Source organism: Homarus americanus, unplaced genomic scaffold (assembly GCF_018991925.1).
Source record: "Homarus americanus isolate GMGI-L3 unplaced genomic scaffold, GMGI_Hamer_2.0 scaffold19318, whole genome shotgun sequence".
NCBI lineage: Eukaryota > Metazoa > Arthropoda > Malacostraca > Decapoda > Nephropidae > Homarus > Homarus americanus.
This window is the reverse complement of record NW_024732238.1, coordinates 3670184-3698087: the sequence shown is the minus strand read 5'-3', so window position 1 is coordinate 3698087 and position 27904 is coordinate 3670184. Positions and strand designations below refer to the sequence as shown.

Sequence of the window (27904 nt, the reverse complement as noted above, 5' to 3'; positions counted from 1 at the left end):
CTCTTCTCCTTCACCCATGAATTCCTCCCTGACTCTTACCTCTTCTCCCTCACCCATGAATTCCTCCCTGACTCACACTTCCTCCCTCACCCATGGTTCACCTTCTCCCTCACCCGTGTTTGTGTGTGTGTGTGTGTGTGTGTGTGTGTGTGTGTCAGAGCACTTTAGAGAGTCAACACCTACAATATCAGATCATTACACAGTGTCACCACCTTGTAAAGTCTTTTATCCGTATACAGTGTCGGAACCCTATCAGACTCTTGGCCAGATCAACAGACACTCTCTTAACAACCGTCCTAATCACCGCCTGTTGGAGCCTCACTCGGGGTTAACTACCGGCAAGGTCATTCACCCGGGGCAAAAAATGGATTGGCTCTATTCACACCGAAGGAATTAACTCTAACTTCATTAACTCTATAGTGATGGTGGTGGCGCCAGTTATATAGCCTAGCCAAGATCTTGTCCCCTTCCTCGCCCCTCCTCGACCCTCTTGTTGCTCTTGATACTCCTCTTAATCCCTTTTCTAGAGCTTCATATTTCTCTTAATCCCTTTCCTAGAGCTTGATACTCCTCTTAATACCCTTTACACAGTTCTTTCCTAGTCCAATACATTCTTAAAAGTTCACTATCTGCCTTCTCTCTACCATAACAAGATCCCCACCCACAACACACACTCTCTCTCTCTCTCTCTCCACGACGCCATTGGCTGTATCTTGACTCTCTCTATCTCACTGACTTTATGCAAATGACCCACTGTCTAAGTCTGGCCCGATGCTTCCAGTTGCTTGGCCTAATGTCTTCCTGGTGCTGATGGCTGGGGTCCCGGGATGTGCTAGACACGGGGATGTGCTGGGGTCCCGGGGATGAACTAGATGTCTTGGGGATGTGCTGGGGTCCCGGGGATGTGTTGCGGCCTCTGGGATGTGCTGCCCCCGGGGGGTGTTAGAAGTCTTGGGATGTGCTGGAACCCCGGGAAAGGGCTGGATGTCTTGAGGATGTGCTGGATGTCTTGGGAATGAACTGGAGCCCTCGGGATGTGCTGGAACCCCGGGGATGTGCTGGAACCCCGGGGATGTGCTAGATGTCTTTGGGGATGTGCTGGAGCCCCGGGGATGTGCTAGATGTCTTGGGGATGTGCTGGATGTCTTAGGGATGTGCTGGGGCTCTCGGGATGTGCTGGAGCTCGGGGTTACCTAGAACCCTCGCGGAGATAATGGGTGAACCTTGTTTATGTATCGAGAGAGAATGATAGAGTACGGGAGGACGTGGGGGGGGTGTAGGAGGACGGGAGGAGACAGGAGGACGGGAGGAGACTGTCGGTAGATGGTGATGAGAGAGATGGGAGATAGTGAGATGGGAGATAGTGAGAGATGGGAGATGGGAGATAGTGAGAGAGATGATGGGACAATAAATGATGATGAGAGAGACAGTAAATGGCAGTGAGAAACGGTGGATGATGATTTGAGTGAAGGAGAATGAGGTGAGGGAGGGAAGGAAGGAGGGAGGGCGTAAGGGAGGGAGTGGGGAGGGTAAGATGAGGTAGAGAGGGGCGGAGGGAGGGTAGGGAGGGAGAGGGAGAGTAAGAAGAGAGAGGTAAGTAAAGTGAGGGAGGGAGAGAAGGGAAGATAAAGTTAGGGAGGAAGAAAGGGAGGGTAAGGAAAGAGAGATAGGGAGAGTAAGGTGAGGGAGAGAGGGTGAGGGAGGTAAGGAGGAAGGTACCATTTATCTCGTGGTGTGTGGTGACAGTAACAACATTCTTCACTCGTGGTGATGGTGGTACACGTCAGCCCATGATCAGGTGCTGTCTCAACTCTCTCTCTCTCTCTCTCTCTCTCTCTCTCTCTCTCTCTCTCTCTCTCTCTCTCTCTCTCTCTCTCTCTCTCACCTGCATCATCTGTCTGTGAATTCATCGTCTATAGGAACTTCTTCACTCTAGTGTAAACATTTCCTGGTCGGCTCACTATGCTAATCTTGTTATTCTCCTTTAACAAAAACAACAGCTGATCTTGTACAGGTAAACGGGGCTCCTTATACACTAATAATAATATAATGTCATTGTTATTATGAGTTTTTATTTGGGTAATGCATATGTTGAGATTTTCTAAAACAGGAAATTAAGTTTGTTAGATGTTGGTGTTAATTTTTTCGTTTTATTGACGTCAAGTTACAGTTCAAAAGATTTGCCCAGGAACTGGTTTGTCGTATTTTTTTTTTCAATTTTAATGCAACCCAATACACGGATTTTGGAATAGATGAATTTTTGGAATTAACCATAAACCAGATTATAGTAATTTCCGATTTTAAAGTCATTCAGTTTCCAGATTATTGATTTTCAGATTTCAAAATTATGCAAAATCCGGATTTGGGGAAAATGTGGGACTTTCAAATCACCCTGAACTCAGATTTTCGGATTATGACATTACACAGGGGTCCGAATTTTTAAATGTTCGGATTTTTTTAATATCACAATATCCGGATTTTCGATTTTTTAGATTTTCAAACTAGCCAAGAGACTCAACCTAATAAACCTTGGGAAAGATAACAAACGGGACGGGGTTGTTTACCTCGACAAACAAGGAAAACAAATCATTCTTAATTACCCCTGAGAGAGTGGTGAATGTTTTCTAATGACTCGCTTCCCCGTCGCTCTCATTTTAGATACCAGTCAAGGTGTCTCTGGGGTGTAGAGTCACTTGATGTATATAGTGTTTTATTTTCATTCGTTGTCTAGGTGGCATTGACAAAGGCTGATTTATTATTGATAATTTTTAAACATTTCCGAAATTCTGTTTGTTGATCTAAAATGGGTAAAGTCAGGCTTGAGTCCAGATGTACCCACGAGTCCAAATATACCAACGAGTCCAATTATACCCAGGAGTCCAGATTTATCCAAGGTATACACGAGAGTACAAACTTATCTGAAAAAGGGGAAGGAAGGGGAGGGAAGAGGAGGCGTCCTGAAGGAGGGGAAGGAAGAGGAGGCGTCCCGAAGGAGGGGATGGGGGAGGAGGAGGCGACCTGAAGGAGGGGATAGAAGAGGAGGAGCCAACCTGAAGGAGGCCTCTACGTATCCCGCCTGATAGCAGAGGTCCGCCCCGCCGCCCGTGAAATGGCGGAGCCTCAGTGAATTATGGAGCGGAACGAAACCCAGTCCTCGCCGATGCTGGGTTGTGGTGTATGGCTGTGGTGTATGGCTGTGGTGTATGGCTGTGGTGTATGGCTGTGGTGTATGGCTGCGGTGTATGGCTGCGGTTCTATGGTTGATGGAGACTCCCACCCCTTCTCTACACCCTCTCCTGCGGTTTTAATTTCACGTTGATCAGTCAAATTAAATGCGCGTCCCTCCTAACCTAACCTAGCCTAACCTAACCTAACCTAACCAAACCAAGCCAAACCAAAGCTAAGCAAACCTTCCGAGAACAACTCCTGTATTATTATAAAGTATGAATAACAATCTTTCACTATTGTATAAGATCCGTATCGTATCATAGATAACTAATGTGTAGTAGTAGTAGTCATTCAGCTTAAACTTGTGTATAATGTATAACTTTTGTTCACTTGTTTTGATCCTGATGCAGAGCCTAATTTGCATATGACAATACAGTGTTAATGAATCTCAAGGAATTTTTGTTTTGGGTATTTCGTACTGTGTAGAGTGTGTGACCCTGATTATAGAGTGTGTGGCCCAGATTATAGACTGTGTGGCCCTGATTATAGAGTGTTGCCCTAATTGTAGAGTGTTTGACCCTAATTATATAGTGTGTGGCCCTAATTATAGTGTGTGGCCCTAATTTTAGTTTATGGCCATATACTGTGGAATAATATAGAGTGTGGCCAGATAGAACAGTTGAGTGTGACCACATGATGCAGTTGAGTGTGGCCGCATGATGCAGTTGAGTGTGGCCAGATAGTACAGTTGAGTGTGGCCAGAGAAGCTGCTGGTGCTGGAACATTGGCCAGACAGTTTTCCGGGGCCGGGCGGGCCAGATGATACAGATATGCCAATAAAAGTGTGTAACTAAGAGCGTAGGAGAGCCAGCGATAACCTTACTTTATGATCAGTGTTGGAGGCGCGCTGACTACCACCACCACCACCACTACCACCACTACTACTACCACTATTACCGCTGCCACAATTACCACCACTTTTACCCTTACAACCACTACCACCACTATTATCATTGCCACCACTATTACCGCTGCCACCATTACCACCACTATTACCGCTGCCACCATTACCACCACTATTACCGCTGCCACCATTACTACCACTATTACCGCTGCCACCATTACCACCCACTATTACCACCACTATTACCACTACCACCACTATTACCACTATCACCACTATTACCACTACCACCACTATTGCCGCTGCCACCATTAACATCACCTTTACCCTTACCACGACTGCCACCACTATTACCACTACCACCACTATTACCACTATCACCACTATTACCACTACCACCACTATTGCCGCTGCCACCATTAACATCACCTTTACCCTTACCACGACTGCCACCACTATTACCACTACCACCACTATTACCGTTGTCACCATTACCATGACTTTTACCCTTACCACGACTGCCATCACTATTACCGCTGCCACCACCACCACGATATAGTTTACTAGGGGCGTTGACTACCACCATCACTACCACCACTATTACAGCTACCACCACTATTACCACTACCATCACTATTACAGCTGCCACCACTATTACCACTACTACCACTAATACCGCTATCACCACTACCACGATATAGTTTACGAGGGGCGTTGACTGCCACCACAACTACCACCACCAGTCAGGAACCATACACAGCCAATCAGAGGAACCAATACACATTATATATATACCATAAACACTTCCTTCCATACATAAATTATAGAAACAAATTGATCGGAAACTCATATATATATATATATATATATTTGCTAAAACACCTTTAATTAAGATCTTACCGTATCGAGGCTCACCTGCCCTAAGTGAAGACAGGTGTAGTGGGTCACGGAAGCCTCCTACAATAACATCGCCACTCGACCAATCTCAGCGGTAAACAAACTCTCCTGGGGCCGATCTGAAGCTCAGGGGTAATTATTTCACAATCCATCACTGCCAAGAGAAGGTGGTATGGGGGTGAAGGGGAGATGGGGAGAGGGGAGAAAGTAGTGTGGAAGAGGGGAGGGATGTGGGAGTGGGGGGAGAAGGGAGAGAGAGGTGTGGGTGAGGAAAAGAAGGGAGAGTAGAGAAGGTTGTGTGGGATAGGGCAGATAAAGGGAGAGGGGAGGAGGTGAGAAAGGGGTGGTGTGGGGAAGGGAGAGAAGGGGAGGAAAGGAGAGAAAGGAGATAAGTTGATGTGCGATATGGGAAGGAAGGGAAGAGAAGGAGAAAGGGGAGACAAAGTGGTGTGGGGGAGGAAAAGGAGAGAAAGGAGTTACAAGCTGAACTCTGCGTCACGAAGATGGAAGAAGAGAAAGGTGTTGAGTTTATAATACGATTGTCATTTGTTTTTTGGGAGGGTTTGTTTTGTTTTTCCCGTTTCCTTTTGTTTTCTACCTCAGTTAAACCTCTTCTTTTGTTTTCAATCTCAGTTAAACCATTTCCTTTTGTTTTCTGCCTCAGTTAAACCTTTTCCTTTTGTTTTCAACCTCAGTTAAACCATTTCCTTTTGTTTTCAACCTCAGTTAAACCTTTTCCTTTTGTTTTCAACCTCAGTTAAACCATTTTCTCTTGCTTTCTACCTCAGTTAAACCTTTTCCTTTTGTTTTCAACCTCAGTTAAACCATTTCCTTTTGTTTTCTGCCTCAGTTAAACCATTTCCTTTTGTTTTCTGCCTCAGTTAAACCATTTTCTATGAGACTTTAGTGTATTTTGGGCTGGGTTTTCTCCATCGTCTACTGTCTCAACCAAGTACAGGAGACTTGGTGGTAATGTCTCGCGAGTCAGTCTCTTCCTGATCACGAGGTTGTAATCACCGAGTCTCTTCCTTCTATAATCAACACATGGCCTTGTGCTTGCGGTCTTAGCTACGTACAGTGCTGCCTATTTTAACTACGTACAGTGCTTGCGGTCTTAACTACGTACAGTGCTTGCGGTCTTAACTACGTACAGTGCTTGCTATATTGATCATTTTCAGTGCTTGCTTTATTAGCCATGTACTGTACTCCTTATATTAACTGCGTACAGTACTTGCTATGTTAACTTGGAACAGTGTTAGTTACTACGACTGACAAAGACCAGAGCCGTGTGTTGAATCACTACGTCACCTTTCAACCTTTAGCCTTATGGCCAATATGTCATTAAACAAATCAAAACAAACAAAATTCCCCAAACCCAAAAGGTAAACAAACAATAGAAGTCGTGGAGAATTTCCCAACATTTCACGCGAGCGATTCCGCGGATCGTTTAGAGTCAGCTGGCGAATGAGATGGACCCCTGATCTACACACGGTCATCAGAGCTTAAACGCGATTGTCCCACGATTCAATTGGGACAGGCAGAGAGTTGGTCGGTTGGGGGTCACTCTTGTGGAAACCGTGGAGGGGGAGGAGAGAGGAGGGGAGGCGGTGGGGAAGGATAGGGAAGGTGGTGGGGGAGAGTGGAGGGAAGGTGATGGGGGGACTCCTCACTGGCCGGTGTAAGAGGGGGGGGGGTGGAGGTCCCTCACTGGCCAGCCACACTAAAGTGGGAGAGATAGAGCGTTGTGACGGCGCTTGAAGGGGGAGTAGATTGCAATCAAAACAAACTTTATTGAAAAATTGGTGTTGGAGGAGGTGGACTGTGGTGAAAGCCCGTGGTAGAAGGGCTGTACAGTGATTGAATTCTTAATGGAAGCCTCAGTCAAGAGGGTTGGTGTTTGTGTGAAACCTGGTGGGGAGGGCTTACTACTCCCAGGCTCTGATGATCAACCTGACTTTATTGTTGTGGCTACGATTCTTGAGGAGGAAGTTTGTCCTCTCTTAGCGTCTTAAACACACAAGTTTGGTATATTCTGCATCCCATTCCCAAAGGACACACACACACACACACACACACACAAGACAACAGCAGGTCACAGCCAGACGGAAGAAGGTTCAACAGACCATGATAGCGACAGACAACAGCACAACACACTACGGCATCACCCTCACCCTCCCCCCATACCACCTCTATCACCACCTGTGTTTTAAGCAGACACTTGGCCCTTGAAACAGTCTTAATATAGAAGGTATGTAATATATAAAACTAACATTAACTCTAAAAAAAAACAATAGGATTGATTCTAAAAGCAATAATAACCAAATTTTGAAATGTTATCCTCCTAATATCAAACACACGCTGCTCTTCAGGACCATTGGAATAACATAGTTTAAGTCACCTCTTTGAAATAAATGGCCTCAGAGACCATTAAGGTAATTCACACAGACCATTGGGAGTTTTACACATTAGTAGGAGCCACTTGTGTTCACTGTGAGCGGAAGATATAGCAAGGTGGTGGTGCAGGCTACCTCACCACCCCGTGTTAAACTACCAGTACTCCCTACACTGTCACACCACCCTGTGTTAACCTACCAGTACTCCCTACACTGTCACACCACCCTGTGTTAACCTACCAGTACACCCTACACTGTCACACCACCCCGTGTTAACCTACCAGTACACCCTACACTGTCACACCACCCTGTGTTAACCTACCAGTACTCCCTACACTGTCACACCACCCTGTGTTAACCTACCAGTACACCCTACACTGTCTCACCACCCTGTGTTAACCTACCAGTACACCCTACACTGTCACACCACCCCGTGTTAACCTACCAGTACACCCTACACTGTCACACCACCCCGTGTTAAACTACCAGTACTCCCTACACTGCCTCACCACCCCGTGTGTTCATCTAGCAGATAGTCATTGCACTTTGTTTGACCTTTATCATGTGATGATCTAACTTAAACTACAGTAAACTAACACTTGTATAGCGAAATAGAGACCAACTGTCTCCTTGCTGCGTCGAATCACTCCCCAGTCACGTGACCACCGACAAACAAATGAACATCGAGCTTCGTCTCTAAATACACAACGACGGAAATCCAAATCGTCAGTCTAGTCTGAGTCACACAATAGACCAGATCACTGCTCCTCCCTCAAGGCTTTACACACATCATGATACACTTGTAGTAACTTAACGTCTGTAGGATTTGTAGTGGTATCTTGTAGCGGAGGGGGGGGGGATATACTGGCTGTTGTAGTTCTTGATAGTATTTTAGTTATTTACGAGGATTTGTTGACAGTATATTCACTCCATACTTGTGGATTGGACGTAATCTTGAGAAATGTTTTTTGTAAACTTTTAACTCGTAGGACGAGTATTATTTCCAATGTTACGTCTGATTGTCAAGCTCTCAGCCCTGTTGGAGTTGATCAGATAGCGGGAGAAGGGTGTCTGTTGCAACGGTTGAACCTTCTGTTGGTGACATTAGCCTGTTGTTCAACCTGTATGCTGTGTTGACGGGTTTTGTCAACTAATTCCTTGGGATTACCTGGCGGATTCACTCACTTGATATTTCACCTGAATGCTCGCCTGTATTTTAGCTCATCTTTATACTCACCTTATCGTTCACCTGCATGCTAACTCACCTGACTGATTCACTTAATTGTTTACCTGCGTTCTGGTACACCTGACTGACTAATTCACCTATGTACTGCCTGCCTCACCTAATTGCTCACCTGCGTGGTTGGTTCACCTGGCAGGAACAGGAGTGGGGGTACAAACGATGAACTTGGGTAGTAGTTGTTGTAGAGTTGAGGGAGGGCCAATGAACCGTGTCACCTCTTTGATGTGCCTTACGCCTCGCTGCTCCCTCAAACTTGGCCCCCCACCCCAGTTTTTGTGCTGGTGGCTGTGTTGGAGGCTGTGTTGGTGACTGTTGGAGAGGGGATGGAGGCTGTGTTGGAGAGGGGGGATTGAGGCTATGTTGATGAGATTGGAGGCTGTTGTTGGAGAGACTGTTTGTGAAAGGGGTTGGAGACTATGTTAGGTTAGGTTAGGTTACGGGAGGATAGGGGGGGGGATAATCTTCAGGTGATCCATCCACTATACTCGGGGGTTGGGATCATACACAAGACACTGATAGTCAAAATATACAGGTGTGTGTGATGAGCGACTGGTAAACTAAACTAATTTGTTCTTGTTTCCAGGTAAGTGTTTGATGACAGCTCCTCGAGGGACAATAACACACCTCACTACAGGTATGTCTAGGTGACTGTGTTATGACTCGTCACCTGTGTGGAGGATTACAGTGCTATACATGTCTGTCCGTCCGTATCTCCCTGGGACGGTAAGATCATACGTGTTTGTTCGTGTATTTCTTTCGTCCTTTTATCCGTCCGTACACCCTCACGAACGCGTCAGTATATAGGTCCTTTATAACTGCGTCTGTTCGTGTGTCTTTACGTGGTCGCTAGAGTAAGATGGTCACTTGAGAGGGGGTCTTCTTCCTGTCAACATTTCCAAGCAAAAGTTGTTGTTGTTTTTAAGTTTATCCGAATTTTTAGATTAATTGATCACTTTATTAGACCTGGCCTCCTCCTCCTCCTCTCCCGTTTCTTCTAAATGACCTTCTTCTCCAACCGACCTCTTTTTCCTTTTCCTCTTCCTTGCCTCCCCTGAATCACTGGTCTTCTCCTCCTCCTCTTCCTTCTCTTCTAAATGACCTCCTTCTCTAAAGTCTCCCCCCTCCTCGTGACCAATCACCGGCCACTCCTCCAGTAAGGCGTCTCCTGACATAACTATTTTAGCGGAGATCTCGTCTGGGGTGACCAAGTAGCCGCCAGCCCCATTATGTCCCTCCCTCCCTCTCTCCCTCTCCCTCCCTCTCCTCCTCCCTCTCTCCCTCTCTCCCTCTCTCCCTCCTCCCTCTCTCCCTCCCTCCCTCTCTCCCTCATTCCAGAAACACAGTCATCGTGATAAATAAAGCCACTCTCTCATATCCAGCAGTCGATGAACATAGATGTACCCAATAGGTGGAGTGGGGAGGGGCAGGAGGTGGGGGTAGTGTAGGTGGGGATGGTGCTGGAGGTGGGGAGATTGTTTAGGTGGGGGTGGTGCTGAAAGTGGGGAGGTTGTCTAGGTGGGGATGGTGCTGGAGGTGGGGGTAGTGTAGGTGGGGGTGAGGCAAGGAAGACGCCGGCTAGAAGCTGGCTCATTCAGATAAGAAACTTTGAGAGAAAACAACAAGACCCAGTTGAGAAGATTCGATCATATCAGCGTAGATGGTTCTGCCTTGTGGGGCGGAGCTAGAGCTGGTGAGGGTGCTGGTTGTGGTGATGGTGGGGGTTGTGGTGATGGTGGGGGTTGTGGTGATGGTGGAGGTTGTGATGGTGGTGGTGGTTGGGGTTTTGTGTGATGGTTGTGGTCGTGGGGTGTTGTGTGATGGTGTGGTTGTGTGATGGTGGTTATGGTGGGGTTGTGTAGTAGTAGTAGTGGTGGGATTGCATGGTGGTGTTGCTGGTAGTATTTTATAGTGGTGTTGATGTGTCTTGTTACTAGTAGTGGTGGTGATGGTGGTGTGATTGTGTAGTAATTTCATAGTAGTGGTGATTTGTGTGATGGTAGGTTGAAACATCATACAAAATCTTAGACATAATGAAAGATGGTTAGTCTGAGAGATCTATATTAGGCGAATAAGACTTACTGATGTAGAAGACCTGCAAAGTTGTTCAAATTCTGTCGAAAAATTTTGAGAAGTGTCCAGAAAAAAAAATGAAATGAAATGAAATGAAATATGAGTTGAGGGCATGTCACAGAGATTCACGTATACAATTATAATCCTCCCATGACATACGAGGCCTCCCAATACATGAAAATACAGCATTCCTCTTATAACATACAAACATTCATAAACTCTCATGAAAATCAGTTAGGTTGTGTGTGTGTGTTTCTGAGACTCTCTATACGTTACGATTCCATTAAGACTCGCATAAGAGATCTAAGACTCTCACTACGAAAGACAACAGTGACGGACGTTTGCTAAAGAGGCTGTAAAATTCTGAGCTTCTAACCATGACGAAATACTCAAAGGCTCTCTGTGTGTCGTAGGCTTTATAGCTGAGGTTCTCGTAAGCTCTGTGGGGGTGTCAGTGTACGTGGGTGTCAGTGTACGTGGGTGTCAGTGTACGTGGGTGTTAGCGTACGTGCGTGTCAGTGTACGTGGGTGTCAGTGTACGTGGGTGTCGGTATACATGGGTGTCAGTGAAGAGGGAGATTTCGGTGTACGTGGATGTTAGCGTGCATGGGTGTCAGTGTACGTGGGTGCCAGTGGGGAGACAGATCATATGTGTACGTGGGTGTCAGTGGTAGTTAGTGGTCGTTGTTTTCCCTGAGTGGTGCTTGGATAAGTTTACGAGGTAATTACTGTGGCGAGTGTCTCATCCACCCCCCTCCCTCAACCCCCTCTCCCTCACCCCTCACAACCCCCCCTCACCCTCACCCCGGGGATTCTTCCTCATGACAAGGTTCAGGGGTGATGCAATACTGTGTGCGTGTGTGTGTGTGTGTGTGTATGTGTGTGTGTGTGTGTGTCCATAGATCAATATTGTGATAACTCTAATCACCTGCCATGAATCATTAAGGATCTGTTGTCCCCTATTTGACATCTGTATAATTACTTGATCAAATGACATCTCAATAAGTCTAATTACTTTTCTAACGCTAATTACTCACCGCCTATGGTTTTTCAAGGTCACTTTTTGGTGTTTATGTGTTATTCTGGATGTAGTTAAGTAGTTAGATACATTATATTTAAATTCTGAGAAAAGGTGTTGAATTCACCATTGCTCTTCATCTTCGTCATCACGTCACTGTGAAAACCTGGGAAATTATGTTACAATTCGCATTTTTGTCAGGTTAAGAGTGAGTATCTTTCCCCCGCCAAGAGCGAATGTCTTTCCCCGGCCAAGAGCGAATGTCTTTCCCCGGCCAAGAGCGAATGTCTTTCCCCGGCCAAGAGCGAATGTCTTTCTCCGGCCGTGTCTTTCCAAGAGTGAATGTCTTTCTCCGTGAACTTCCCAATTCTCCATTACCTGGGTAGAACGTGACAAGGCAGGTAAGTCTCTGATAAAGAAGAATGTTGAAACTTTCTTCTCTGACCGTCTGGTGGAGGCGTGTGTCGGGGGGTCAGGCCAAGCTCACCAATATGTGTCATTCATTCCCAGGACGAACCCAAAGCTAGTTATAAGTGATTTTAGATCATCCTGAGATTAACATGGATTTAATGGTAGTGTAATGTGTATGTGTGTGTGTTGTTTAATTAGTTGTGTTTGTGTTTTATTATTATTATTATTATTATTATTAGTAGTAGTAGTAGTAGTAGTTTGAGTAGTAGTAGTAGTAGTAGTAGAAGTAGGGAATTTGCGTCCTATCTTTCTGTAATTTTATCTACCACACCATGATTGTATTACAGTTCCTCGTTGTCTAAGGAACAACTCGAAGATTGGTAATACTTGACGTAAGGTTTAGTTCAGTATCGTCTTAAATTACGGCTCTCTGATGATAGAGTGCAGCTGGCCTTCAATTCTTACGACAAGATTATGTTGTGGTCTCTCTCTCTCTCTCTCTCTCTCTCTCTCTCTCTCTCTCTCTCTCAGTACGATGCCTTAACCATTCGGAGTCAGAGTAATATAGGACAGTGCCACACTCAAGGGACAGTGCCAAACTCGGAGGACAGTGCCAGACTCTATGTACAGTACCAAACTCTATGGACAGTGGCAAACTTAATGGACAGTGCCAAACTCGGAGGGCACAGTGCCAAACTCAATGGACAATGCCAAACTCTATGGACAGTGCCAAACTTAATGGACAGTGCCAAACTCGGAGGACAGTGCCAGACTCTATGTACAGTACCAAACTCATTGGACAGTGCCAGCAGTCAGGGATACAGACGAGGCAGTATCGATGTTTCTGTCCAACATTGCCGGTTCAACACTGTTACCAGAACCGATCATGAAATTGAGGCGGGAACATCGATAATGCAGGAAAGTTTGTATTACCTCGCGGTGTTGGTAATATTACTCCTGCCTGTACGCGACCCTACTCTTATGTGTGTGTGTGTGTGTGTGTGTGTGTGTGTGTGTGTGTGTGTGTGCGTGCGTGTGTGTGTGTGTGCGTGTGTGTGCGTGTGTGTGTAAAGTAAAAACTAACCCCATTTAACTTTAATTTATATACGAAATATGAGAAATCTTACACATGTTTAGACAGACTTACAGACACACTTAGGTGGATCTCTTATCGTCTCCTGAAGTCTCTATAATGTTGCCTGGTGCGTTTGGTGAGTTGTTGTGAAGTAACTGCCCCCCAGAGTCACCCAGTTCACCAGGATATAACATCAGCACCAGGTAAACGGTAGCATAGGTGTTAGATAAAGTCACCAATGTTGTTAAAATATCACCAAGTAAATTAAGATTAGTGAGGTTATGATCAGTGTCACCATAATGTTACCTGTCACCAATGTTGTCACCAAACTACAACAACCATCACTAATCGCCACTAACCACTATGTTCACCGCCCATCACCCTCATCACTAATCACCATCATCAACCATCACCTCACCACTCACCACCCTCACCACCCTCACCACTCACTACCACCACCCTCACCACCCTCACCACTCACCATCACCACTCACCACTCACTACCATCACCTTCACCACTCACCACCCTCACCACTCACCACCATCACCAACCACCAGCAAAATCAGCCTTCGTAGAGGAGGAGGACAAAAGAAACTGGGGCCAGGAGTTGGGGTCATCTCAGGGCCATTGAGCGAAATTGTTTGATCAGATCTTAGTAGTTACGGTCGCTGCCTCTAGTTCGTTTTTGGTATGGATGAGATCTGGTGGTGATAGCCGAGAGTGGGTGAGGGGAGGGAGGGGGGAGTAGAGGGAAAGAGCAGAGGACGGAGAGAGGGAGGAGGAAGGGGAGGGAAGGGAGGGAGAGGGAAGGGGAGAGGAGAGGGGGTGGACTCCTTTACACACATGGCACTTCACCACTACCTCTTACCATCACCACTACACCCCCTCACCACTACCATACCTCCCTTACCTTCCTCACTACCCCTCCCCTCTTTATCCCCACCTCCACCACCTCCTCCTCCACGCTACGCCTCGAGTGTGACCTTAATGTGTCGTTCTCTCGGCCGCTATTTTAAGAGTATTTTTATTGTCGTGTCATAACGAGACGGGCTCAGTGGGACTCCTTAAACAGAACTCCCACCCCCACACCCACCCACCCACCCACCCACCCACCCACCACCCACCCACCCCACGCCTGCCCGCCCTCCCCCAGCCGCCCACCATAAACACTGGGTCATCATCTCCTCACTTGTACGGTGGCTGTATAGACGTGTGCTGAGGAGTCCGACTGGAGACATTTATTATGACTATCAGGTCTTTATCCTGTTAGAGGGGAGAGGTCTTTGTTGTTGTATTCTTCTTGTATCTTTTTTGTATTTTCTTTATTTCTTATTCTTTTTGCAATATCTTTTATTTGTCTTCTTCTTCTTCTTCACATTCTCTCTCTTCTTCTTCTTCTTTTCCTCCCCTTTCTCTTTTTTGAGTCGACAATTTTTTGAGAGCCATATTTGGAAAACTGTTTGATGCAATTTTTTGGAGGGAGGGAGGGGGGCATGAGGATCCACGAGTGACCAAAATATACCCGAAAAGGGAAGATTAAACTATTTTTCGATTTATTATTTTGCTTGTTTTTTTTTTTTTAATTTATAGTATATATATTTTTTCGGGATATCTTAGGAATGGATTTTAAACGATTTTAATTTTGTAGGTTAGTTTTTATGTTTTTTTTTTTTAGTATTGATATGGTTTTTTTTTCAGTGTTTGTTGTTCATCCTGGGAAGAGTATAGGATGGTGTAACACTGTCTTGACCCGGTGGTTTATTGAGTTCCAAAAGGCGCTGTTGCTGTATTATTATTATTATTATTATTATTATTATTATTATTATTATTATTATTAAAGATAAACATATCATCCCTCAACACGGTGTAGTCTGTCTGTCAGGCTACTAGATTGATGAGGCTACGTGATGCTTATTCCCAAAATGCTCTTTCTAGACTGACTGAATTTAGTCAATATGAACTCCTGTTTTCGTGTGTTCAATCGGTCATTTTAGTCCATAAATAAGCCTGCATTGCCTCCCCCTACTGTTGGTTGAGCCAAACTGCTACCAACACGGTAGACAAAATGACACTGTGACAAAGCTTGCTCATTCCCCCGTTATAATATAGCGTATTATAACCTAGAACCAACATATATGGCTATAGGAAGGTGTCTGTTATCACCTACACGCCATAGGTATAGTGTATGTATGCCTATCACTCGGTAGCATCTCGCTAAACTGGAGTTAATCAGTTCTATAAAGGGGTTATCTAGCTTCTGTGATGGCGCCGCTAGTAATGGTGGGAGGATTTTGCGAAAATTTTGGATACCAGCGTTAGAATGAGCTCATTGAAACAGACATTATACTCGGCGGTGAGTGGGAGGGCCAGGCCGTGTGTTGCCGTATTAGGCTAAACGTTCACGGTGGTAGAGCTCCGTATTTACCCACAACTTACTGACTTACTTCATTTTGTTGGTGGTGGTGGTGGTGGTGGTGGTGGTGGTGAAGAATTGGTGGTGTGGTGGTGGTGGTGGTGTGGTGATGTTGGTGTGTGAGGTGGTGGTGGTGGTGGTGATGTTGGTTGGTGGTGGTGGTGGTGTGGTGATGTTGGTGTGGTGGTGTGGTGGTGTGGTGGTGGTGGTGTGGTGGTGGTGGTGGTTGGTGGTGGTGATGTTGGTGTGGTGGTGGTGGTGGTGGTGGTGGTGATGTTGGTGTGATGGTGAATTGGTGGGGTTAGTTGTGGTGGATGTTGGTGTGGTGGTGGTGGTGGTGGTGGTGTGATTGGTGTGATTGGTGATCTGTTAGTTAATGGTGGTGGTGGTGGTTAATTGGTGATGTTGAGTCAATTGGTGTGGTGGTGGTGATGTTGGTGTGGTGGTGGTGGTGGTGTGGTGATGTTGGTTGCATTGGTGGTGGTGGTGGTGGTGGTGATGTTGGTGTGGTGGTGGTGGTGTGGTGGTGGTGGTGATGTTGGTGTGGTGGTGGTGGTGGTGTGGTGATGTTGAATTAATGGTGTGATTGGTGGTGGTGGTGGTGAATTGTGGTGGTGGTGGTGATGTTGTTGGTTGTGGTGGTGGTGGTGGTGTTATTGGTGATGTTGGTGTGGTGGTGGTGGTGTGATGTTGGTGTGGGCTGGTGGTGGTGGTGTGGTGATGTTGGTGTGGGGTGGTGGTGGTGGTGGTGGTGGTGATGTTGGATTGTGGTGGTGGTGGTGGTGTGGTGATGTTGGTGTGGTGGTGGTGGTGGTTATTGGTGATGTTGGTGTGGTGGTGGTGGGGTGGTGTGGTGGTGGTGGTGATGTTGGTGTGGTGGTGGTGGTGGTGGTGGTGATGTTGGTGTGGTGGTGTGGAAAAAGGTGGTAGTAAACACACACACACACACACACGCACATACACACACTAATTTCCCTCACTGGTTCCTTAATTAGTACACCTTCATACACCTGCATTAAACAAAATACTCATCTCAAGTACTGTAATAAAAGAACTATTATTATCACATACAATAAATATTAATTCCACTTTTATTTCTAGTATATATAAAAAAGTTTTATATTGATAATATTGAAGAAATTATATTATAATTTCTAAGTTAAGTAATATTGTCTCGTGGGATTTCTGTCTTAAAGTCTTTACCTGAATTAAGACTCTTGTGTGTGTGTGTGTGTGTGTGTGTGGACTTAAAGTGAATAAAAACTGCTGCTTATGTTGGTGGTGAGACAACGTTACGAGTCGATGTAAAAGTTAGGCATTATGATTAAACCAGTGAGGGAGGGAGGTAGGGTTGGGTGGAGGTAGGAAGGGGCAGAGGAGGAGGAGGAGGATGAGGATGGACAGAGGAAGGGAGGATACTAGAGCAAGAGAGGATAGAGGAGGACGAGGAGGAAGGAAGAGAGAGGGGGGGGGCAGACAGGGAGGGGGAGGGAAGGATGGACAAAGGGAGGGAAAAAGGCAGGGAGACAGGAAGGGAGGCAGACTGAGGGAGAGAAGGAGGGAGGTAGACCGAGGGAGAGAGGGAGGGAGATTTCACTGACCTGGATAATGGGAAAAGTTAAACAAAAGTTATAAATAAAAACACACACTAAACGTTAATGATTGAGAGACACTTAGAAGGAGAAACAAAACAAAGAGGAAGATAAAGTATAGAAGAAGGAGGAAGGAATAAAGAGAAGAACTTAAGAAGAATATTAAGAATCGTTTTATGTAAGATAAAGAGGTGGGAATATGCTAAGGGTAAGAAGATGAAGGAGGGGATATGAAACGAAGCTAAGAGAGGAAAGGAAGGAAGGAATAGAGAGAAGGAAGGAGGGAGTGAAGAATAGCAGGATAAGAGGAGAGAACAAGGAGGGAGGGAAAGAGAGGAGTATAGCAGGTTAAGATAAGGAAGGAAGGGGAGGTAGCGGAAGTGAAGGAGGAAGAGGAGGAAGAAAGAAGAGTAGAGTAAGTGGAGGAGGAGAAGGAAGGACAGTAGGAAAAATTAAAAAAGAGGAGTAGGAAGAAGAAGAGGAGAAGAAGGAAGAGGAAAATGAGAAGAAGGAAGAGGAAGAGGAGGAGACGAAGGAAGAGGAAGAAAAGGAGACGAAAGAAGAGGAAGAAGAGGAGACGAAGGAAGAGGAATAGGAAGGAGAGAAGAAGAATAATGAAGTGGGTGACAGCTTATAGATTTTTGTGTCGCCAGCCAATGTATCACCTCAGAGTCCGGGAGTGACTGGATAATCTATATGTGGAAGTTAATGCCTGACACCTTGACGAGACTATGAATAATATTATGACTGACGTGAATAAATTGGTCAATAACATTGAGTGAGATGAATACATTGGTGAATAATATTATGAGTTAAATAAATTGGTGAATAATATTATGAGTAGCGTGAATAAATTGGTGAATAACATTAAGAAGTTGTATAGTATGTTTTTGTTTGGATCTGTGATTATGATAGTGTTCACAAAGTTACACGTATATCGAGCAGTGATCCTCCCCACCCTGTTATATGGCAGCGAGACATGGGACACATACAGGAGGCACCTCAAGGCACTTGAAAACTTTCACCAACGTAGGCTACGTTGAACAAATGCCAGTATTCTCGCTGATATCAACTGTAGGAGCATCGAGGCTACCATTATACTTGAACAACTACGCTGGAATGGCCATGTTACCTCCATGGACGACAGTAGACTGCCAAAGCAGCTACTGTACAGTCACCTAACGAATAGTAATCGTAACGCCGGCGGGCAACTGAAAAGGTACAAGGATAGTCTTAAGACAAACCTGAAAAGTGCCAAACCGACCCCCTCACCTGGGAGACGATCACACCACATCGTAACGCTTGGAGGAACACCACACGGGAAGGTGTCAACACTTTCGAGTTAGCCCGACTGCATAACGAGGCAGACAAGCGCAAGCGCCGGAAAGACGCTGCTGCCGCCCCTCCCGCACTAGACGTTGCCTTCCACATGTGCAACATCTGTGAACGACTCTGCCGGTCCCGTATCGGTCTCTTTAGTCACCTCAGAACTCACCAACGTAGGTGACATCCTAAATAACTCATACCATTGTATCATAGCTGAATGATCGTCAAACTCGATTCCGAGTGACAGCAAAGTAGTAGTAGTAGGAGGTGTGGTGTGGTGTGGTGTGGTGTGGTGTGGTGACATTTGTGTGACATATGTGACTGTCCAGTTTTTGAAGCAACTCTTAAGAAATCTCCACATTTGGATGCTTTTGTCCGTGTTCTTAGAGCGTGAAGTCTCTCTCTCTCTCTCTCTCTCTCTCTCTCTCTCTCTCTCTCTCTCTCTCTCATAATATGTTCCAGTGTTGGGGTTTACGACCATCACCATCCGTTAAGGTTTAAAAGCGTGTGTATCCTGGACCCTGAACTGTCTCTCTCTGTCTGTCTCTCTCCGTCTGTCTGTCTGTATGTCTTTATGCCTGTCTGTCTTTATGCCTGTCTGTCTTTATGCCTGTCTGTCTTTATGCCTGTCTGTCTTTATGCCTGTCTATCTGTCTATCTGTCTGTCTGTCAACTAACTATCTTCAAAACTGAAACCCAACTACCTTAAATAAATAGTCCAATAACAAACAGAATTACAATACCTAACAACCTATGTAGCTATTATATAACCCCTATATAGTATCACACTGAACTATCCTTGTTTTATATATAGTCAAGACTCAAACTTCATAATCTGTAAACCTCGTAAGTTAGGTAAAGTTGATGTCACATTATATTGATTTTTATTATTTTTTTTTTTACTGTTGTTTAAGCCAAAGTTTGTGAGAGTTTGGACCGTTTAATAATGACCCTTAAGGCATCTTCAGGCCGATAGAAATGTGTATTGGAAGGGATTTTGGTTAGGTTAGGTTAGGTTAGGTTAGGTTAGGTTAGGTTAGGTTAGGTTAGGTTATTAATATACATTGATAATTGATGGAGATGAATAAATGGGATGGAATGAATGACTGTGTAGGGTCTTGTATGGTAGAGGGATGAGTAATGTATGACTGTGTATACTTCACCCTGTATGAGTGTATGTGTCTCAGGTGTGTGATTTTTCAGGTGTATAAATGTACAAGGACAGGTGTGTGATGCAGGTTTGTTATTATGGGATTCCAATGATAATAATGATGGTGATGATACTACTATCACTACTACTACTACTACTACTACTACTACTACTACTACTACTACTACTACTACTACTACTACTACTACTACTACTACTACTACTACTACAACAACAACAACCACCCACAACCATCTGCCACCCACCACCATCTGCCACCCACCACCACCCACCCAGCTACCACACTCTTCTGCCATCCTGTCACCAACTAGCCTCCCACCCACCACCTGTTGCCACCTTCCCCCCTGCCACCCACCCACTCTCCACCACCCACCTTGCCCCCCACCCACTCTCCACCACCCCCTTGCCCCCCACCCACTCTCCCCCACCACCTTCGACAATTAAATATCAGTATGTGACGTTTTTATTCCCTCGTCCGCCTGATCTTCGCCACACGCTGTCTGGGGAAGAGGTTAAGAGCGAGGTGTGAGTTTCTGAAAGTACGATTTTCTACCTTACGATTATATGCGTTTAATTGTTTTGTGATACTATTGCTACTACTACTACTACGTCTACTACTACTACTACTACTACTAATACAAATAATATATTAGGAATAATAACAATCGATAAGTCACTGTATTCAAGGTCTTGGCAGCAGGACAACACAGCAGGTAGTAACACAGCAGGTCTTGGCAGCAGGACAACACAGCAGGTAGTAACACAGCAGGTCTTGGCAGCAGGACAACACAGCAGGTAGTAACACAGCAGGTCTTGGCAGCAGGACAACACAGCAGGTAGTAACACAGCAGGTCTTGGCAGCAGGACAACACAGCAGGTAGTAACACAGCAGGTCTTGGCAGCAGGACAACACAGCAGGTCTTGGCAGCAGGACAACACAGCTGCCATCTTGTTGCTTCTGACACAGGGAAGATGTTTGTTATTCTCAATGGCCGGAAGATTTATGTGTGTGTATAACTCTGATGTGAATATGTCTGGAAGATCTTCTCCTCTTCCTCCTCCTCCTCTTCCCTCTCTTCCTTCTTCTCCTCCTCTTCCTACTTCTCTTCCTCCTCCTCCTGCTCCTCTCCCCTGCTCCTCTTCTTCCCCACCTCCCCTCCTCTTCCTCCTCCTCTTACTCTTCTTCCTTCCTCCTCCTGTGTAAGCTTTATGTTTTCAAGGTCCTAAATCGCAAGCCAGAGAGAGAGAGAGAGAGAGAGAGAGAGAGAGAGAGAGAGAGAGAGAGAGTATTGTGCGTCATACCAGGGGATGAAGCGGAAGATATTATAGACTTGAATATGGGAGGGGAGAGGGTGATGATGTGGGAGAAAGAGAGAGAGAGAGAGAAAGATGGGAATAGAGAGAAGGTGAAAGAGAGAGCGAGAGAGAGACGGTGACGTCCACCACCATCATCATCATCATCGTCTTCGTCTTCTTCTTTCTCTTATTATCTCCTCCACATTTTATTTTTATTTCCCTCCTCTTTCTCTTCCCTCCTTCTCCTCTCTCTTTTCCTCCTGATTATCTCTCCATTTCCTACTCCTCTCCCTTCCCTTCATCTCTCTCTCTCCCTCATCCATCCCTCCCTCCCTCCTCTCTCCCCTCCTTCCTCTCACCCCACCCCTCCTCTCCTCTCCCCTTCCCTCTCTCCTCCTTTGCTCCTCCTCCTCCTCCACGTCACCCTGGCTACCACTGAAGGTGATCCCATGAAAAATTATTTCAACTGATCCCTGGAGAAAAATGATGCTTGTCGCGATGGGTGTGTGAGGATCCCCGACCCTGATCCACCTTACAATTTTCACTCCCCCTCACTGCATCATCCTCCCAAGAGCTACCTGTTTCAATAAGGGATTCTCTAAGGTACATTACGACACCTCTAAGAAACCTATTTTACTAAAGGGATCTGATGCTACATTAAGGGGGTTTAGATTCTGTATAGCAAGTAAACCTATTGTGTTAAGGGTTTTTTTAAAGGGGGATAGATGATGGAAGGGGTTTCGAACGTATTGTAGGATAGATAAACCCCTTTTCTCTAGTAAGGGGTTCTGGTACTACTTGAAGGGGATTTAGTTCCGTATGGGATTTTGGGACACTGGACATGGTGAGACATAGGGTATGGTGGGACACAGGATTATGGTAGAGGAGAAGAAGAGGAAGATGCGGAGGAGGAAGACGGGGAAGAAGAGGAAGAGGGGGAAGAAGAAGAAGAAGAGGAGGAAGAAGACGAACCATCCCTCTTGAGTCACATGATCACCCACACCACCACCACCACCACCACCCTCTACAACCACCCATCCACCCACCCACCCACCCACGACACTTCTCTATGCAAATCTTTTTCTAGTAATTTATGATGATACTTTATAAAAGACACAGGGTAGATCAGGGACAATGGCATTTCAACGTCTAATATATCACTACTTGTAACCTATTGTCGATACTCCGCTATGTTACATTATGTCACCGGGGGAGGGTAGAGTGAGTGGGGAGGTGAGAGTTAGTGTGGGTGGGAGGGTGGGAGTGAGTGGGTGGGAGGTGCCAGGAGTGAGTGGGGGGGAGGGTAGAGTGGTGGAGGGTAGGTGGTGGGGGAGAGGGTGGGGTGAGTGGGGGGGAGGTAGAGTGAGTGGAGGGTAGGTGTGAGTGGGGGAGGGTAGGTGAGTGGGGGAGGGTGGGGTGAGTGGAGGTTGGTGATTGAGGTGGGGAAGGGTTGGAGTGTGGTGGGTGGGGAGGGTGGGGGTGGTGGGGGGGGGTTTGGGGAGTGAGTGGGGGGTTAATTGAGTGGGGGAAGGGTTGGAGTGAGTGGGGGAGGCAGGAGTGAGTGGGATTGAGTGGGAGTGAGTGGGAGGTAAAGATGTGTAGTTATTCATCCTTATCCCTCTACATCAGTCATATGCCTGGGGTGATTTCCTTTTTTGTCTCATTATTGTGTGTGTGTGTGTGTGTGTGTGTCTGTGTCTGTGTGTGTGTGTGTGTGTGTGTTTCCAAGTTCACGATGCCAATTCCTATTCATTTACCTCTCTCTCTCTCTCTCTCTCTCTCTCTCTCTCTCTCTCTCTCTCTCTCTCTCTCTCTCTCTATAAATACACCAACAACGGCTGATCATGTGGACTAACACACACTCACCCGTCATAAATAGAGGTATCTGCGTATAGTATTAATAGAGGGGGGTTGTTTTAGCACGTAAATATTTCTATCGCTTATGACCTGACACCTGTGCTAATGTATGTACCGAATTTAACCCGTTTGTGTGTGTGTGTGTGTGTGTGTGTGTGTGCGTGTGTGGTGCAACGCCGTATACACAAGTAGAGATCTTCATACATACATACATAAAGTCACTTATTTACTCAGTCATATACACCACACACACACACAAAAAAACACACACAAAACACACACACACACACACACACACACACACACACACACACACACACACACACACACACACACACACATACCCAAACACACCTATATATACTGTATATAAATATGAATATACACCAACAGAGGCAGGTCAACCCGAGTGATATAGGAATATATACACAATTTATATATATTCCTTCGATTTATATGCATGGGGCTATCAGTGACACCTATATTATACAGACACATAGATGTAGATATATACACCACTGTTACGCCGCCAGAGTCAGTGGATGTAACATATGTGTAGGTGTAACATATGTGTGGGTGTAACATATGTGTAGGTGTAACATATGTGTAGGTGTAACATATGTGTAGGTGTAACATATGTGTGGGTGTAACATATGTGTGGGTGTAACATATGTGTGGGTGTAACATATGTGTAGGTGTAACATATGTATGGGTGTAACATATGTATGGGTGTAACATATGTGTGGGTGTAACATATGTGAAGGTATAACATAAGTCTGCATATTACAGGTAAACATTACATAGAATTTGTACCTGTGCAATTAAGCATTATTACACTGACTGTATTTTCCTGTAACGTCTGTAAATATATGTACCAGGATATCTCTAGTGACGTGATATCTTGGCTTAATCTGTCTCTCTCAGAAATCTAAATACTCCCCTTGTCTGTCTAGTTGTCACAGCCACCACCACTCATTTGTCACCTACACCTCTAGACCATTCTTGTATACTGTATTTTGTGTAGGAATGTATTTATATATGTATAATGTGGATGATGTGTACGTGAGGGAAACCTTCTCTCTCTCTCTCTCTCTCTCTCTCTCTCTCTCCGCCTGTATCAACATGTATGTATATGAGTGTTCACATACATACATATATACATACATACATACATACATAAATACATATATACATAAATACATACGCCCACGTCACTATAAATCTAAAATGATGCAAATTGGAGACATCATCACTATGTAAGGGAATATAAAGCTGACGAAGATAAACCGCTGGTCATAAATTCAGTGGCTGTATAAACGTGTGTCGTAGGCAGGTGTGTTCTTCAGGTGTGTGTGTGTGTGTCTCAAGCAGGTGTGTTAGGTGTGTTGTAGGTAGGTGTGTTGATCAGGTGTGTTGTAGGTAGGTGTGTTGAGCAGGTGTGTTAGTCAGGTGTGTTTATCAGGTGTGTTAAGTCAGGTAAGTCTCAGGCAGGTATGTTGATCAGGGTGTTTTAGGCAGGTGTGTCATAGGCAATGCTAATTAAATCGTATACAGTAATTAAATGTTTTTCATAATATAACCAATACTAATTATATATCTCCCATACTGTAATTAAGTATATTTTCTTTATATAATCACTACTAATTAATTCCCATACCATATATAATAAATACTCGTACTTAATTAAGGCAATGCTAATTATATTTAAGCTGTGCAATAACAAATATACTTAAAAGCTTTTCTCTACCTAGCCGTTCCCACACCCAAGCTTAGACACTTCAAGCTGATTTTTTTTCTCCAATATATGGAAAAAGTGAGTTTGTGTTTCATGATTATATTTAGGGGGTTAGGGGCAAGAAAGTGTTTAAAATACATTGACTTGGGATTTATGGTCGTAATTTCAGTGTTTTCTCATCTTGATATGATCCTTAAGGCATCAATCAGCTGTTTTGTGTATATGTTGTTTATGGATTATATTTATTCCTAATCTCTTTATTTTGTTATTTTTTTCTATTTATTCTTTCTCTCATTCTTCCTCTCCTCTCTTTTTCTCCTTTTACCTCTCCTTTTCCTTCTTCTCCCTCTCCTTCTCCATCCCCTCCGACTCCTCCTCTCCTTCTCCGTCTCCTTCTTCCTCTTCTCTTCCTTCCTCTCCCTTCTCTCCTCCTCCTACTCCTTTCTCTCCTTCTCCTCCTTCTACTCCTTTCTCTCCTTCTCCTTCTTCTTCTTTCTCTCCTTCTCCTTATTCTTTCTCTCATCCTCCTTCCTCCTCTCCTTCTCTCTCCTTCGTAATATCCCACATTTCATTATCCTTCGCTATATTATTCATGATGGGTCTCAACTTAACTATAATACATATATAATTCTTCTATAATATACTACAAAGTGTACACAAACTTAATTCATTTTTCTTTCATAATTCTCTATAATAGTTTTGACTTGGGAGAACATATGTGTCATTCTTGAGTGTGTCTATATGTGCTGTTACTAACCTACATGTTTGGTTAGGTTTGGTTAGGTTTGGTTAGGTTAGGTTAGGTTAGGTTTGGTTACTTTGATTAATTACACTGGATGGAGGCGTCAATCTGTATATCATATGAGTTCCTTAGATATTATATATAAAGTAAATATTTGTAAAATATAAACGTGAGAGCATAACTTTATTTTTTTAAGTTATTCAATCCCACAGTCCTCTCACAAGTTCACCGCCACCAAACAACTCGCCAGAAAGACTCCAACATCCTATTTCCCGAAACTAAATAGAGTTCACAAGAGGCGGGTTGGTCCCCCTGGCCTTAAGTGGGTCGACCTTCGAGTCAGATGTCGGGAGAGAATGTCTTTACTCAGCACAAGTCGCTCTCTCTCTCTCTCTCTACACGAGGAAAAAGCCCAGCCCAGGCCAGCCAATATCGGCACCCAAACCGCCCTATGACCTCGCCTGTCCTTTAATAAAAGTCAAATTTGACAGATGAGTCGGCCAGACGGTCGCCTCAGACGGGCTGGACAGGGACCAGCTGCCCACCACGACCAGCTGTTCACGGATAGAATTGCTGATTCCGTGTCAGAGTGGCAGCCCGTGTAAAGGTGACGGATGGTCCTACCTCCTCCACCACCACCTCCTATGGTAAACACGCTGGCGATCGTGTGTGTGTGTGTGTGTGTGTGTGTGCGTGTGTGTGTGTGCGTGCGTGCGTGCGTGCGTGTGTGTGTGTGTGTGTGTGTGTGTGCCCCATCCATCCATCCATTATTTTCCGGCCTTATTAATCCACTACTAACACAAGCCCCCTCCCTCGCCCAGGAGGCAGTAGTCAAGTGTTATGATACGGTTGACTAGTCCGAGTGAGCAGTGAGTTGATGCTGACAACCCACCTGTGTAAACGCCGTCAGCCTTTCGTGTCAGCCTTTAGTGTCAACACTAGCGGTGGAACGGTGAATTGTGGTACCCCACCCTACCCTACCCTACTGTAATGGGACAAAACACAATGAGAGGAAGAATATATATATAGGTAGGAAGTATAGAGAGTAGGAATGTAAAGATAGGAAACTTGGTAGCGTGGCCTGGATGTTATTTGCACAGCGTCACTACGCTTATCTTATCTCGTATGTCAATACACGTATATTACTTCTTAAAGGGACAACTTGTTAAACACCTCTTCGATACAACTATTTATTAATTCACTCAATGACATGGACACATTAATATCACTATTATATCGGGTACTAACACATTATGCTTTACGTTACTTGACACTGACTCTCGGACACACCTGAATGAATACACTTCCCACAGTAGGTAACTCACCCTAGGACGTTCTGACAAGACTCACGTGTACCCTGACGTAGGCCCAGTGAGTGCTGGCTGGGCTGCCTCCTATGGGAGAGTCTGCTTAGCTGGCGATGCCGTGGTCTGGTCGGGAGGTCTCCCTCCCGACCTGGGGAGGGGACGTGCGTGACTCTGCTTAGTGAACCGAGTGACGACCCGAACGGGAGAGAGATGACAGCAACCAGAATGAGAATCAGTATGACCAGGATCAGAATGATAATCGTAATCGAATCCCCGTGGACGGGACTGTAGGGCCTTTATATGGGGTTGGCCCAGCCGGCTTCTGACCTCTAACAATTAACACTAAACTGGTTTGATCTGGCTAGTTGTGTGCAGGTGTGGTCCTGGCCACGTGTCTTGGCTAGGTGCGGTTGTAGGTCACCGGCTCACGTCATTAGCGGGCGAGGTCAAGTCCCTTGGGTCGACCTGAGGTGTGTCAACCCGGAATGTGGTGGTACCACGAGGTCTGCAGTGCTCTTGCTGTTATATGCGGCATAATTCTGGGCTGTAAGGTTTGGTCTGACAATCACTCATTACACTACCCTACCCTAACCTGCCCTACCCTAACCTGCCCTAACTTAACCCAGATCGAGGCCGCCCCAGCAGGCCTCACACGGGCAAGGTCATCAATTTTTCAGAGCGTAGCGGTGAACCTTGCAAGACGAAGGAACACGGACCTCACTCACTGTTGAGGGATAAAGTGACATCAACCCTAACCTAACCGTACCTAACCGTACCTTACCTAACCTAATCTAACCTTAACTAACCTGAACTAACCTGATCTACCCTACCCTACAGTACATTTAGTTACAAGATTCACAATAAAACTCTTATACCCTCTCTCTCTCCCTCTACTCCCTCATACTGTATACAATTATATAACATCTACAGCAGTGAAACCTCTATTTAACGGACTTGATGTATAAGGTTAGTCCGTTATGGCGAAGTCCGTTATGTCGAAGCCCGTTATATCGAAGTCCGTTATATCGAAGTCCGTTATATGGAGATTTCACTGTATTGTCAAAAGTTAAATATTCTCAACGTCATGACGGGACATTGTTAAATATGATGTCTAGTATCACTTTATTATTATCTGTTCTTGAGTATTTATCACCTGTTGTTAACGCAGGTAAAAATCACCCCAATAATACTCTTTGAAAAAAATGGTTCTGTTTAATATTGTAAACAAGTATTTGAGGGAATTTTAGGCTTGTGGAAGTATTTTTTTTTTTTTTTAATTTACTAA

General features: G+C 45.1%; 1 protein-coding gene across 1 annotated transcript; it reads right to left on the bottom strand.

The window, feature by feature from the left end:
• Window positions 1-737: 737 nt before the first annotated feature.
• LOC121868212 (splicing factor 3A subunit 2-like) lies at window positions 738-8617 on the bottom strand. The gene is made up of 2 exons (XM_042368524.1): window positions 8600-8617; window positions 738-1193 (listed from the first exon to the last, which is right to left on the bottom strand). Exons 1-2 carry the CDS (start codon window positions 8615-8617, stop codon window positions 738-740), a joined length of 474 nt encoding a protein of 157 aa, XP_042224458.1.
• Between the last annotated feature and the right edge of the window lie 19287 nt (window positions 8618-27904).